At 48.7% G+C, this 15,171-nt stretch overlaps 1 protein-coding gene across 2 annotated transcripts in view; it reads left to right on the forward strand.

Moving 5' to 3' along the window:
• PODXL (podocalyxin like) overlaps positions 1 to 15,171 on the forward strand; it is an 84,008-nt gene that overhangs the window by 47,153 nt on the left and 21,684 nt on the right. For both annotated transcript variants that reach the window (XM_084809062.1, XM_084809063.1), the window contains exons 2-4: positions 4,614 to 5,069; positions 7,090 to 7,478; positions 14,291 to 14,362. In XM_084809062.1, the coding sequence (XP_084665188.1) occupies positions 4,614 to 5,069; positions 7,090 to 7,478; positions 14,291 to 14,362 (917 nt within the window). The remainder of the gene's footprint in view (positions 1 to 4,613; positions 5,070 to 7,089; positions 7,479 to 14,290; positions 14,363 to 15,171) is intronic.

The following is a 15,171-nucleotide window of genomic DNA, read 5'->3' on the forward strand; positions in this document are numbered from 1 at the left end:
ACTTTTTCCGGCTAAACATGCATGGGATTGAGCTCTAAATCTGTAAGTAGCAGCTACATCTCTTTGTTTTTACTCTAGTATAGGCGCTGGGGGCCTGATCCAGACCTTAAAAGTCTCCCTAGCCCCCACCACACACACACTAAGGTCCCGATCCAGAGGGTTCCAATCCACTAGGATCCCAATATTCCATACTCTGGAGTTAAAAATGAAGAAGAAGAAGAAGAAGAAGAAGAAGAAGAAGAAGAAGACATAGCTGCCAGATACGGATTTGAACTCGTGTCATGTCCTGTGTCAGTGTCTTGAAAGTGGTGGAGAAGCGGCAGCAAAAACTCTGCTCTTTCAGGCTCACAGCTCCTTTCCGCAAACAGCGATTGCCTCTTGTAGCGAATGAGGCGCTTGCGTCCACGTTCCTCGAGGGCTTCCGAGTCCCGCAAAGACGCCTTTGATGAAATTAACCCCTTGACCCCACTTAATCCGAAAGGGGATTAAGGAGGGGAGACAGGAACGTGGGCGCCTCGGCCTGTGGTCCCCGCGCTCGGCAGTGTCAGCGGTGGCTGCCGACTTCCCCGGCCCACCTCAGGCGCTGCCGGGGCTCAGTGCCAGCGACATGCCTGCCTGTCCGGCCAGGGCGTGTCTCCCCGGCTATTTCCTCAGCCATTCTTTCGCGTTTCCCCTTCCCGCTATTAATAGATTCCGAGCCCATCTAAGTCATGACACCGAGGTGGCCGGAGGAAGCTTTCAAGATAGGAAATGGTCTTGAATGGACCATGAAAAGACTCCGATAGAGGTGGAGGAGGAAAGGAAAGGGACAGGCGGCCTGTTCTTTTTTAAGTGGTATTTTGCTCTAATTTGGTCTCCATGGCCTTAAATAGAAAAAGCTTGCTGTTAATCATGCCTGACCGCATAGAGCTTTACGTCTGACGACTACCTTTCCAAATTCTCACCCCGGCCCTCACGTCTTGTAGTCCTGGGTCCGATTAAAAAATGCTAGCCCGGTCTTCCCCCACCTGGCGCCTTCCAGAGGTTTCGGACTTCAGCTCCCATCCGCCACAACCAGCATGACCAGTGGTCGAGGAAGATGGTGTTGTGGTCAACAATATCTGAAGGGCCAAGTGTTGCACCGGTCTCCATCCTGGGCAGATTCTCCTCTTTCCATCAAGCAGGAGGCTCCTTCCTTGCACACATGTTGATGTAGAAGAGCGTCCCCACCACCAGACGTCCTCCAGCTGTTCTGGAGGATAACGTTCATTACTCGTGGTCATTGGTCATGCTGCCTGGGGCTGGTGGGAGCTGTAGCTCAAAATATCTGGAGGACATCGGGTGGGGAAGGCGGTGCTAGCGTGTTGGACATGGGCTGAGGGTCAGATCCCTGGACTGCCAGCCTGGATTGGGGCCCAGTCCCCCAGCAGTCAAGGGTGAACAGCACTAGGGGTGGTCGTGTGCTCAAACAAGTCGAATGCCATAGGAATGCTGGCAACCCTTTATCAAGTGGTGGTTTTCCACAGTACCCATGTAGCCACGTGACAAGGAGACATTTTTCTCCATCTCTCCTAATACTAAAACCCAAAGGGGTCATCCCATGAAGCTGAGTGGTGGGAAATTCAGGACGGATAAAAGGAAGGGCTTCTTCACCCAGCGGAGAGTTAAACTATGGAATTCACTACCACAAGACGTAGTGATGGGCACCCATTTGGAGGGCTTTAAAGGGGGGTTAGACAAATTGCTGGAGGAGAAGTCTATCTTGGAGGGTTAAGCAACCCTCAAATAACCCATTGGCTATTTGACCGTTGTTCATGCCTGGTGTGGAGAATGTGGATAGGAAGACTTTTTTCTCCCTTTCTCATAATACTAGAACCCGAGGTCATCCCATGAAGCCGAATGGTGGAAGATTTAGGACAGATAAAAGTCCTTCACACAGTGCAGAGTTAAACTATGGAACTTGCTACCACAAGACGTAGTGATGGGCACCCATTTGGATGGCTTTAAAAGGGGGTTAGACAAATTTGTGGAGGAGAAGGCTATCAAGGTTACTAGTCCTGATGGCTCCATGCTACCTCCAGTAGCAGAGGCAGTCTGCCTATGTACACCAGTTGCTGGGGAACATGGGCGGGAGGATGCTGTTGCACTCATGTCCTGCTTGTGGTTTTCCTGTGGGAAGCTGGTTGGCCACTGTGTGAACAGAACGCTGGACTAGATGGACCCTTGGTCTGATCCAGCGTGGCTCTTCTGATGTTCTTATGATAAGTCACGTTGTCCTACCACAATGCCCACTTGTGGTCTCTCTAGTTTAATTGCTGTGTTAGGGTCACCGAAGAAGATACATAAGCCCTATTCCAACCTTCCCCTTCCTTGTCCCCTCCAGTTGTTTTGGACTACAACTCCCAGCATTCCTGACCATTGGCCAAGCTGGCTGGGGCTGATGGGAGTTGAACTCCAAAAGTTCTGGAGGACACCAGGTTGGGGAAGGCTGCCCTCAAACATCTAGAATCTCTTAACTTTCGCACATGGAAGGTGGGCCAGTGACCGTTGCCGCATGCACAGGCTCTATATGCCCGTGGAGGGTAGGAACCGTCTGTGCCTTCCTGCTCCCCCTCCTTCTTGAGCCTATACAGATTCTGAATGTCTGAATAGGGCTATAGAATAAGTGAGAGACAACCTTTCCCTGAACCACCCAGTGTTCAAAATGGTGGAAGCGAGCTTTTGAGTTACACAGAACACTTCTTCAAGCTGCCTCTGAAGACATAGGCTCTGTCCCACCAACACTTATGACACCATGGGGCAGAGGTACAAAACCTTGGGCCCATCTGGGATGCCGATCCAGCCCTCCAGGGTTCCCCAGATCACTACAGCCCCTTTCCCCTGACATCCAGTCAGGGGGTGGTTTCCTGATTTTTGTGTGTGTTTTCCCATTCTAAATGCTTGAGAGCCACGATGCATGTGGTGCGGGAAGCGTGTCTTTTGAATATATTTGTTAGTCTTTAAGGCACCACAGGAGGCTTTCTTTGCTGTTGTTTTATTATTACTGTCTTACTAGCAAAAAGACCCGGTTTTGCACAGGTTGGGATAGCTTTGTTTGACCCAGGTAAGCCTTCAAGCAAAGCTGTTCAGCTCCCAGAATTGGACACATTCTGTCCGTCCCGTCTGAGAGAAGCCAGGCCTGCTGGCACCTCTAGACACAGCTGCTGCCATGATGCACCCCATAGCCCCCTGAAAGGGGCCTGCCACTCCATTCCTGACTGCAAAGCTATGCGCTGGCTGGAGACTGAACACGTGGACACATTTAAATAAATTAAAATTAATTACTGGGTTTTAACAACCAGAATAACCCCAATGGTCACACCCCTAGGGTCCCCTTAGCTTGCATGCCAAGTGTTAGGTGGTTAGCTTTCACAGTCTTGGCACCATCGGGCTGACGCAGAGACATCCTCTTTAATTATTATAGATTATTTCTTCCTCAAGCCTTTCTCTCTCTTACGTGTTGAACAGGCCTTGTGCTCACCATCGCAATTTAGAGGTTGTTATCCTGAGATAACAGCCCTGACTTACAAGGACAAGCGATTCCAAGGCATTCCAGCCACGTGCCCCTTATTAAGTTACCCAACTTGATTCACGTGCCGTTGTGTTTTTCCACAGAACCATAAACTCCTTCTGCCAAGGATAAAAAGCCATGCTTTGTCTGTCCGGAGACCAGATTTCACCTATCGTTGTTCTTTTGTCTCACTTCAGCCTCTGGTTTACATGAATATGTGAACAAGTCTGAGTTTGGATTGAGCTCAGTGGAGGTGGGTGGCTCCAATTTTGGTGGGGCGATGAATCCATTCTAGGTTTTAGTCAGAACAAGCCAGGACTCTAAAGGAGATACCCAAGTTGCTGAACCTGTTTTGGAGATACAGTTCAGCACCTTCTATAGCTCCTTTAGAGTTCTGGCTGGTTCTGACTAAACCCCAGAATGGATTTATAGCCCCACCAAACTCAGAGCCACCCGCCTCTATTGACTGAGCTGTTATTTGTAAGCTGGTTGATAACAGCCTAACGTATCACTGAGAGCTAGTGTGGTATAGTGGTTACAGTGCTGGGCTGGCACTGGGGAGACCCAGGTTCTAGCCTCCACTGGCCACAAAGCTCACTGGGTGACTTTGGGCCAGTCACTGCCTAACCTACCTCACAGGGCTGTTGTGAGGATGAAATGGAGAGGAGGGGGACCATGTAAGCTGCCTTGGGTTCCTTGCAAGAGGAAAAACGGTTGGATATAAATGTAATACATAAATAAAAAAATGAAAAATAACCTACCTTACAGTGTTGTTCTGAAACAAACAAGGCAGCAGGGGACACGTACCACATCCACTTCCTTGGAGGCCTTGGAGAAGAGGCCATTTTTAAATTGTGAATAGTGGTTTTAATGTTGTAACATGGCTTTATTGCTTCCGTGTCTTATTTTTCTTTGAATTGCTGTATACTGCCGTGGTAACATTTGTGGAAAAGGTGGTATAAAAGTATTACACCTAAACGAATAAATAGGTTTGAAGAAAGTGGCGGTCTGCTGGGAGCGGGGGATGTCATTTTGAACCAGTTTATTGTTTCCAAAATGTGCCTCACTCTCTGGCTCTTTTTAGGAGTTGACGCCGCTTCTCCAGCCACTTCCACAGACGTCTCACTGTCCGCAAAAGCGCCTGCAGCAGTCGCGGGATCCTCCACAGCACCCATGCCTTTAACCTCTGGGAAGCCTGTTCCTTCGACAGCTCCGAGTGCCAAGGCTCTTTCCCCTAGTTCGGTCAGTACCCTGACAACTGAGAGCGTGCTCTCCAAGAGACCAACCGTAAAAGCGGAAACGTCTTCAGGAATCACCTCAGGAATGTCCAAGGAACCTCCATTAGATACCGCCAATGGCACCTCTCCCTCCAGAGCACGCATGACTTCTCAGATTTCTCAGCAGACGTCAACCAATGCTGCCTCCATGATGACATCTCGAGGGCCCGTCTTGCCCACTCCGTCCAGCAGCAGTGTGCCTGGAAAGGTGACGCTGGCTTCTCCATCAGAGAAGCCAACGGAGGCATCTGTTGTCCCTACAGGTACTATCATACTGAATACGTGTAGACAGGGCTGTGCGTGATGTGTGCACATTCCTGAAATACGCCATCCTCTGTGGTTCCTCTTCACTCCCCGTAGTCCACCTGTTGGTCATCATCCCCGCATCTGCCCTGCCTTTGCCCTGCCTTTGCCCACAGTCCCATAGGTTAGAGGAGGGGCAGGCAGAATGAGGCACTTGAATTCCGAGGAGGTAGAATGGGCCATACCACTTCAAATTCCAGCTGGGGTGTGCCATCTTTGAATTGCTTCCCTGTGTTAATAAAATGAAAACAAAGCCTACACATTTTTAAGTATGTCCAGGAGAAACGTTGATCCCTTATGTGCTAGTTTTCTCCTCGCAGGAAGTTTAAAAAAAAAAATAAAAAAATGGGATTTCCCCTGCCTGTAGTGGTGAAGCCACTTCAGGACTCTGCCACCTCATTCCAGTCTCCTTTTACCTCATGTTTATATATACCTTTACCCAGGATATATCAACAGAGGCTGCCTAAGCCCCGACTTTGTTAGGCTGTAGAGCTCGGTCTTTTTTAGGCCACACAGACCTGCCTTTCTGAGACTGGGCAGATGAGAAGCATAACTCTGTTGGGGGCAGTCCATCCCATAGGGCAGGGGCAGGCAGAGAAGCAACATCTGCAGTACATGAGCAATTTAATTTATTCCATTTATCTGGGTGGCCGTCTCCCAGTCGTTCAGCAACAGCAGGTAAAATTTAAAGTTTAAAAAACCCCTCTGGTTTTGTGGCCGGCCTTGTGCTAATGGTTCGTGTTCGTCTCTCAGCCTCTGTGTTCCTCTCCTGTAAAATAGGAGTCTTAATGGGTTGCCATTGACCAGTTCCCTGTGCAGCTCTGCTGGGTCATTTTAACAGTTTTTGTTGCATCTGTAATCTGTGGTTACTCCGTTGCAGATTTGTACTTGCATGTGTACGTTAGCCCAGTGTATGGCTCATGCAATACAGGAGGTAATTGTCTCCAACCCCTTAGCCACCGTTTTACATCTGGCTCTACCCCACGACACTTTGCAACTGGCTCTGGTGGGTGGACCTCAGGGTTCCAGTAAAAATAATAATAAAGTAGATCCCATTAGCTTGACGCTTGGCCATGCATGACTTAGGATGCCCCTTCAGTGTTGGGAATCTGTCCTGCTGTCACCCAAAATCCATCTTGAAAACGTCAGGTTTTCACAGTGGGTTGCCTTTGTTTTCAGCAAAACAACCTACCTCCTCTTTTGATGCAAAAATTGCAACACCCTAAAAATTGGCTGAGCTGGAGTAGCCAGTAACGACCACAGAGATGACGAACCCAGCTTGGGGGGTGGGGGGTTACTACATCACTCTTCAAAAGGGAAGATTGAAATACTAGAGGGCGGGGGGAATCACCTTGCACAAACATGGAATTTTGATGTAGGGTACAGGATTTGTCAGTCTGTAATGTTCAGCCTTCATTTAAAAAAGAAGCGTCTAGTCCTCAAGATACAAAGACAGGCTTGGAAGTGTGCATGCAATGGCAAGTGATATCTCAGAGGCTTGGGTCATGATGTGACTTGGATTCCTGTAAATGTGTGGGCCAAACTGTACATGCCATTAAATGCGTCTTTGCATCCAATGATAATTAATGAGATCAGAGCAGGGGGTGTGGTGTGAGGGGGGGGGATTTAACACTTTCCTTTCCTGGTGCCATAGGGGATTTTCTTCCAAAGCAAATACCCACTTCAGATTTTCCTCAGGACCATGGGAAGACAGGAAATGGTTAATTCTCCCCCTCCGTGCCAGCTCTGATCCCATTCATTATCACTGCCCCCTGCTGATGCAGTTTGCATTTAAAAAAAAAAAAAACAGATGCAAAGACACATTTAAGGTCAAGTGTCTTTTGACCCTGAACCTGGGACCAGCAACGTGGAAACATTGGGGTAGGGGGGAAATGCAATGTGGCTGGAGGGGTTACGGCTTTTTAAATTGTTGTTAGGTGTATGTTTTTCCCCTCACCTCCAACCTTTCTTTTTTTAAAGCACCCAAAAGCCCCATTGCCCCTACAACGCATCGAGGCACCGCTACAACTCTAGGAAGTGGCAGTACTGTCAAAACCCGGGGAAGTCCCACATCTGTGAATGTGCCAACTACTACCAGCAACCTCACCACGCCTGTTGGGCCCACCACATCAAGCCCAGGGTTTGGTAAACCCCCCGAGGGAACAACACTGAGCACACCCAAAAAAACAGAAGGGACAAAAGGCGATACAGTCTCCATATCACCTACACCTGACGTTGGTCTGCACCCCACAAAAAAAGCGAGTCCTGAGACCTCAGGAACAACGAAGGCATCATCGACCCCCCCAAAGCACCATGATCTTTCTCCTGGCAGTGGGGCCAGCCACCCTTCGTTTCTAGCTCAGAGCAAGGTAAGCAGATGGTTAGGGTGCAGCATCCCCCGCCCCCAATGCTAAAGGGCAGATATTTGCTGAAGCAGCACAGGAAGACAAGGGTGACGCTGCGCAAACCCAAAAAACATGGATAGGGTTTGATGCGCTGCATTTCAGCAGGACGAGGGTGGCCATTTACGTCTCGCCAACAAAAGAGAGGAGAAAGATGACACTGTTTTGCATAACATTCGCGTATTCTGATTGAAATACAATCCGTCTCACCATAGTGGGCCGACTGTGACCAGGTGACCTGTGCCTGCTCAGTTTGCTGTCCAGGTGCTAAGTTGGTGAACTGTTGACAGAAAACTCAGGCTCTGCTCTCCCTGCTTATCATTCTTCACCAGTAACCTGGACTTGGACCGGACATCCCTTCAAATAGGTCTGACTGTCCCCTGTAACATAGGACACCGAGCAGGTCCGAGAGCAATGCACCAGGGAGAGAGCACAGGCAGTGTGGGTGACAGATGCTGGTGTATTTATTTATTTGTTACATTTATATCACACTAGTTCCTCCAAGGAGCCCAAGGCAGTGTACATGACCCCCCTCCTGTTCCTATCCATGTTATTCTCAGAACAACCCTGCGAGGTAGGTCAGGCTGAGAGTCAGTGACTGGCCCGAAATTACCCATTGAGCTTCTTGGTTGAGTGGGGACCACCACCCGGGTCTCCTGAGTCGCAGTCCAGCACTCTAACCACTACCCCGCACAGACTGCATTGCCCTGAGCAAACTGGGGTATGGGTGGGGGCAGAACACAGGGTGGTGGTGGAGGCTGTGGCGACACGCAGGGCGACACTAGGTGCCACAAGGCAAAATAGGGTTCACAACACTGGGTTTCCCTCGAGACACCTATGCTGAGGCTGGGGGGCACATGCAGGGGAGACCTGGCAGGTGTGGGGAGTGCACAGGCCTTTCTCCCTCTGCCGATTCTCCCTTTTTATCCCCCCACCCCACAGCCAGGCTCCAAACCCAGGATGAGGTGTTGCATTTGCTGCAGAGAGTCCACTGTGTGGACGGGATTCCACGCCCTTTTCTCCCACTCAGGACTGGCATCAAGGGTTGGCATGGTCGGGCACCGGCCGAGGGCCCACACCGCAGCAGGGGCCCCACTGGCAACATCCCCCTGGAGTTCTCCTCCTCTTCACCATGGCAACCCGCTGGTTCACCTGCCTCTTGCTGTGGCCCAGAGAACGGTGGTGTGGAGGAGGGGGAGCAGGAGATGCCGCGGCCTTCCTGGCTCCCTGCCTGCCAAGCAAGCAAGCGATGAGGAAGAGGAGGAGGATAGGTCCCTCAAAAACCTAGAGCCGGCACTGGTTCCACTGGTCCTCTCCTCCCCGCTGAGTTCCTCCTGCTCCTGTGTACCCCATTGTCTTGGCTTTATAAGGAGATCAGAGAAATCAATGGAGGCTGGAGCGATCGATGGGTGCAAGTTCTGATGGCTGTAGGCTGCCTCCAGTACAAGGGGGAGGTACCTTTGAATACCAGTCTCTGGGGAACAGCAGTAGGAGAGGGCTTATTCCTCATGGGCATCGGGTTGGCCGCTGTGGGGAAAAGGAAGCTGGATTAAATAGCCTTTGGTTTGATCCAGCAGGGCTCGTTTCCCCCCCCCCCAAAAAAAAATTACAAATGTAACAGAAAAAGAAATAACAAAAAACGTCTGTTCACCATAACATTCATGCCTTAAATATATTCATTCATATAAGCGGTCCATATATGTGAGTAGGTATCCAAACAGATTGAAAACTGTAGGATATACATTCAAATGTAGAGAAAGCAGTAATATCCTCAAACCACTGAAAGATAGGCGACAGGCGCTTATCCTTCCAAGCTTGCAGGATAAGTCTCTTTGCAACTGTAAGGGCTCTCAAAATCAACTTTCTTTGTCCATCTGTTAGTCCCTGTGTCACGGGAACATAATTTGAAAGCACGTGGGCATCCACAAGTACCAAAGATTTTTCCAAAACCAAATTAATACGAGCCATAACTTCCATCCAAAAAGGCACCACAAGGCACACGCGCATCATGTGCCTCAGCGAGGCATTATGCACATTACATTGCCAACATCTAGCAGAGCTAGCCAACTTCTTCCTAACAGGCTACTAGCAGGGCTTTTCTCAAGTGGGGCTGGGGCCCTGCATTTGCCGAGGTGACATCTAGGTCGGCTCTAAAATCAGTTTTATCCACGGAAACATTGTGGCTGCAAAAGGAAGCATTAATATGCCTGTGCGTGCACACACCCAAAAAGAATAGCACATCAAATCCCATAGCTTTGTCATCTCTGTATGAGCAGCAGGTCCAGCTTTTCATAGGTTCTAGATGTTGTGGCTTTTATTAATTGTTCTGGTGTATTGCACCGCTCCTGCAAGTGGCAACAGCATCAGCTGTGTTGAGGCTTCCACTCTTCTGAGGCAGAATTTTGAATTTCTTTTTGTGGTGTTTTTGAGCTTACCTAATCCCTTCATGGATCACTGCCTTGTTGTGGCGAAGGGGCTTGCGTAACTCAGTGAAACCATAAGCTATGCCGTGCAGGGCCACCCAAGACGGACAGGTCATGGCAGAGAGTTCTGACAAAATGTGGTCCACTGGAGAAGGAAATGGCAACCTACTCCAGTATTCTTGCCAAGAAAACCCCATGGAACGTATCACAAGGCTAAAAGATATGACGCCGGAAGATGAGCCCCTCAGGTCGGAAGGTGTCCAATATACCACTGGGAAGAGCAGAGGGTATTTCCAAGTAGCGCCAGAAAGAGTGAAGCGGCTGGGCCAAAGCTGAAAGGACACTCAGCTGTGGATGTGTCTGGTGGTGAAAAGAAAATCCGATGCTGTAAAGAACAATATTGTTTAGGAACCTGGAATGTTAGATCAATGAATCAAGGTAAGCTGGAGGGGGTCAAACATGAGATGGCAAGATTGAACATCGACATCTTGGGAATCAGCGAACTAAAATGGACAGGAATAGGTGAATTTAATTCAGGTGACCATCATATCTACTATTGTGGCCAAGAATCCCTTAGAAGAAATGGAGTAGCACTCATAGTCAACAAAAGGGTGGGAAAAGCAGTATTGGGGTACAATCTTAAAAATGATAGAATGATCTCAGTACGAATCCAAGGCAAACCATTCAACATCACAGTAATTCAAGTCTATGCCCCAACCACTGATGCCGAAGAAGCTGAGGTTGATCGGTTCTATGAAGACCTCCAACACCTTCTAGAAGTAACACCAAAAAAAGATGTCCTCTTCATCATAGGGGACTGGAATGCTAAAGTAGGAAGTCAAGAAATCACCGGGATAACAGGCAGGCATGGCCTTGGTGTACAAAATGAAGCAGGACAAAAGCTAATAGAGTTTTGCCAAGAGAACACGCTGATCATAGCAAACACTCTTTTCCAACAGCACAAGAGACGACTCTACACATGGACATCACCAGGTGGTCAATATCGAAATCAGATTGATTATGTCCTTTGCAGCCAAAGATGGAGAAGCTCCATACAGTCAGTAAAAACAAGACCTGGAGCTGACTGTGGCTCAGATCATGAGCTGCTTCTTGCAAAATTTCGGCTTAAATTGAAGAACGTCGGGAAAACCACTAAACCATTCAGGTATGACCTAAATCATATCCCTGATGAATATACAGTGGAGGTGAGGAATAGATTTCAGGGATTAGACCTGATAGACAGAGTGCCTGAGGAACTATGGACGGAGGTCCGTAACATTGTTCAGGAGGCAGCAACGAAATCCATCCCAAAGAAAAAGAAATGCAAGAAAGCCAAGTGGCTGTCTGATGAGGCTTTACAAGTAGCTGAGGAAAGAAGGGAAGCGAAAAGCAAGGGAGAAAGGGGAAGATATATCCAACTGAATGCAGAGTTCCAGAGAATAGCAAGGAGAGACAAGAAGGCCTTCTTAAATGAACAATGCAAGGAAATCGAGGAAAACAACAGAATGGGAAAGACTAGAGATCTCTTCAAGAAAATCGGAGATCTCAAGGGAACGTTTTGTGCAAAGACGGGCATGATAAAGGACAAAGAAGGCAGGGACCTAACAGAAGCAGATGAGATTAAGAAGAGGTGGCAAGAATACACAGAAGAACTATACAGGAAAGATCTTAATGTCCTTGATAGCCATGATAGTAATGTCCTTGATAGCCATGATAGTGCGGTCACTGAACTTGAGCCGGACATCCTCGAGAGTGAAGTCAAGTGGGCCTTAGGAAGCATTACCAACAACAAAGCTAGCAGAGATTACAGTGTTCCAGCTGAGCTATTTAAAATCCTAAAAGATGATGCTGTTAAAGTGCTGCATTCAATATGCCAACAAATTTTGAACACTCAGCAATGGCCGCAAGACTGGAAAAGGTCAGTTTACATTCCAATGCCAAAGAAGGGCAATGCCAAAGAGTGTTCAAACTACCGCACAATTGCGCTCATTTCACATGCCAGCAAGGTGATGCTCAAAATCCTACAAGCTAGGCTTCAGCAGTATGCGAACCGAGAACTACCGGAAGTACAAGCTGGGTTTAGAAGAGGCAGAGGAACTAGAGATCAAATCGCCAACATTTGCTGGATCATGGAGAAAGCAAGAGAATTCCAGAAAAACTTCTATTTCTGCTTCATTGACTACGCTAAAGCCTTTGATTGTGTGGATCACAACAAACTGTGGCAAATTCTGAAAGTGATGGGAGTACCAGACCACCTTACCTGTCTCCTGAGAAACCTGTACGAGGGTCAAGAAGCAACAGTAAGAAACAGACATGGAACAACCGAGTGGTTCAAAATTGGGAAAGGAGTACGACAAGGCTGCATATTGTCGCCCTGCTTATTTAACTTATATGCAGAGTACATCATGAGAAATGCCGGGTTGGATGAATCACAGGTCGGAATTAAGATTGCTGGGAGAATTATCAACAACCTCCGATATGCAGACGATACCACCCTAATGGCAGAAAGTGAAGAGGATCTCAAGAGCCTCTTGTTGAGGGTGAAAGAGGAGAGTGCAGAAGCTGGTTTGAAACTCAACATTAAAAAAACTAAGATCATGGCATCTGGCCCTATCACTTCCTGGCATATAGAAGGGGAAGAAATGGAAGCAGTGACAGATTTTACTTTCTTGGGCTCCAAGATCACTGCAGACGGTGACTGTAGCCATGAAATTAAATGACACTTGCTCCTTGGGAGGAAAGCTATGGCAAACCTAGGCAGCATAGTAAGAAGCAGAGACATCACCTTGCCAACAAAGGTCCGTCTAATCAAAGCTATGGTTTTCCCAGTAGTAATGTATGGCTGTGAGAGCTGGACTATAAGGAAGGCTGAGCGCTGAAGAATTGATGCTTTCGAACTGTGGTGCTGGAGAAGACTCTTACGAGTGCCCTGGACTGCAAGGAGGTCAAATCAGTCCATCCTAAAGGAAATCAACCCTGAGTGCTCATTGGAAGGACAGATACTGAAGCTGAAGCTCCAATATTTTGGCCACCTGATGTGAAGAGAAAACTCTCTGGAAAAGACCCTGATGCTGGGAAAGACTGAAGGCAAAAGGAGAAGGGGACGGCAGAGGATGAGATGGCTAGATAGCATCACCGATGCAATGAGTATGAACTTGAGCACGCTCCGGGAGAGAGCGCAGGACAGGAAGGCCTGGCGCGCTCTGGTCCATGGGGTCACGAAGAGTCGGACACGACTGAACGGCTGAACAGCAATCCCAGCGAGGTGGCCGAGGGTGCTGGGTATGTTTTCTCTCTCTGTTACACACCTTTCCATTGCGCTGCAGCCTCCCAGGCCACCTGCACTTCCTGAACTGAAAAAGCCTCACAGGAGGAATTGCCTCCTGAGGTCTTCCTCATGATGGTTTTAACTGAAGTGCAGGAAACAGAGGAGGCCCCAGGCTGCCACAGAGATGACTGTACCATGACAGACAGGACACTCATGCATGCTCCTCAGCCACCTCATAATTAAGGTATGAGCACAAGAAACCCAAGCCCAAGCCATGAGAATTTCTCCGAAATTTCTCCTCCTTTGAATTTCTTTTCGAAAGCCATTTCTCTTCTATCAAATTGAATGAGAACGGTCAAAAATCATATGGGAGAAATTTTCGGCACAGCACTAATGGAAACTACCTCCAGTCTCAGAGGCAGTATGCCTATGTGCACCAGTTGCGGGGGAGCATGGGCGGGAGGGTGCTGTGGCACTCATGTCCTGCTTGTGGGCTTCCTGTGGGCAGCTGGTTGGCCACTGTGTGAACAGAATGCTGCACTAGAGGGACCCGTGGTCTGATCCAGCACAGCTGATGTTCTTATAGGAGCTTATAGCTCTTCCTGCCAGTAACTAAGCCTTAGGAGAGGCATTTCCACCCAGTCGTGCCTGGAGTTTCTGAGGTTCTGCCACCCTGATCTAGATTTTATTGCGGGGGGGGGGGGGGCTGTGCTTTCTTGTTCAAGAGGAATTGATGGCCTTCTCTCTGCCCCATCAGCCAGGACAGCTAGGCTGGTGAGGACAAGGGAGAGGGCCTTCTCTGTGGTGGCCCCCAGTCTGTGGAACTCCCTCCCTAGGGAACTCTGCCATGAGTTCCGCCACACATTAAAAACGTGGTTGTTCAGGCAGGCATTTGGGGTGGGTTAGGGTATTTTTAGAAATATGATGTCTTAATGTAGAGTTTTATTGTTTTAAAACTGTTGTATTGTTGTATATCGCCCAGAGTGGCCGGGTGACTGGCCAGATGGGCGATTAAGCAATTTAATAAAATAAATAAATAAATAAATTCACTCTGCATTTTTGACACACATGTACATTTTTTCCCCCAGTTCATTTGTGAGAGCAAGATGCCACCAAAAGACCGGGCAATTATTCTGACCTTGAACGAGTCCAGACCGTGTGTAAGTATATCTCAAAGGGGTTAGATATCGGTGGTCTCTTATTATTAGGTGCCTCTGTAGCACCCCTTCTTGCAAAAAGCACTTTGCCATTCTTTCATTTTCGCAAGAGCCCGCCGAGGCAGCTGAGAGAGCGGATGTCCCTGGAAGGCTGGTAACGGATGTTCATACCTGGAAAGCATCTCCCATCTTAGTAACCCTTTGGGGCTCACTTCTGAGTGTTCAGAGCCCTTCGCTTAGGCTGACACAGCAATCCTTGCAGCAATCATGTAAAGCAGACCGGTCCTGTTATTCCCGTATCGCAGGTGGGGAACTGAGACTTGAGAAAACACTGGCCTACTTGAGGGCCACCTGGCGAGTTCGTGGCAGGAGTGAGATTTGAACCTGGGGCGTTCTGGCTGATAGCTCATGCTCTTAGGGTCAGATTGTGTGTTACATTTAGAGTTCTGTGACTGGAACTCCCAAGGTAATTTCCTTCTCCAAAAAGCAGTCATGGGAGGCTCTGATTGGGATTGGAGCCATGGGTTGTGGAGGGAAGGGTTAACCCTTTGGCCCTCCACCAGTTCCCTAACTTAAGGCCCTGCTCCAAAACTGGTGTTCACCACAGAGGATTTTCCCCTCTGTGGCAAGAACAGCTCTGGGGAAGAAGGGGATTTGGACTGAGGCCATGGCATGGAAGGAAAGGGTTGGGTGTGAGTGTCCAAAGTGGGTGAGGATTTCTCCTCCGCTGGGCAGAGGGGGTTACTGATGGCTCAAGGCTCCCATCTTCTCTTTGGTGAGTCTTGCTTAAGCTAGGTATGCTCATATGCTAA

Source organism: Heloderma suspectum, chromosome 7, assembly GCF_057233095.1.
Source record: "Heloderma suspectum isolate Gila_16-S chromosome 7, 16-S_ref, whole genome shotgun sequence".
In the NCBI taxonomy this organism is placed as follows: domain Eukaryota; kingdom Metazoa; phylum Chordata; class Lepidosauria; order Squamata; family Helodermatidae; genus Heloderma; species Heloderma suspectum.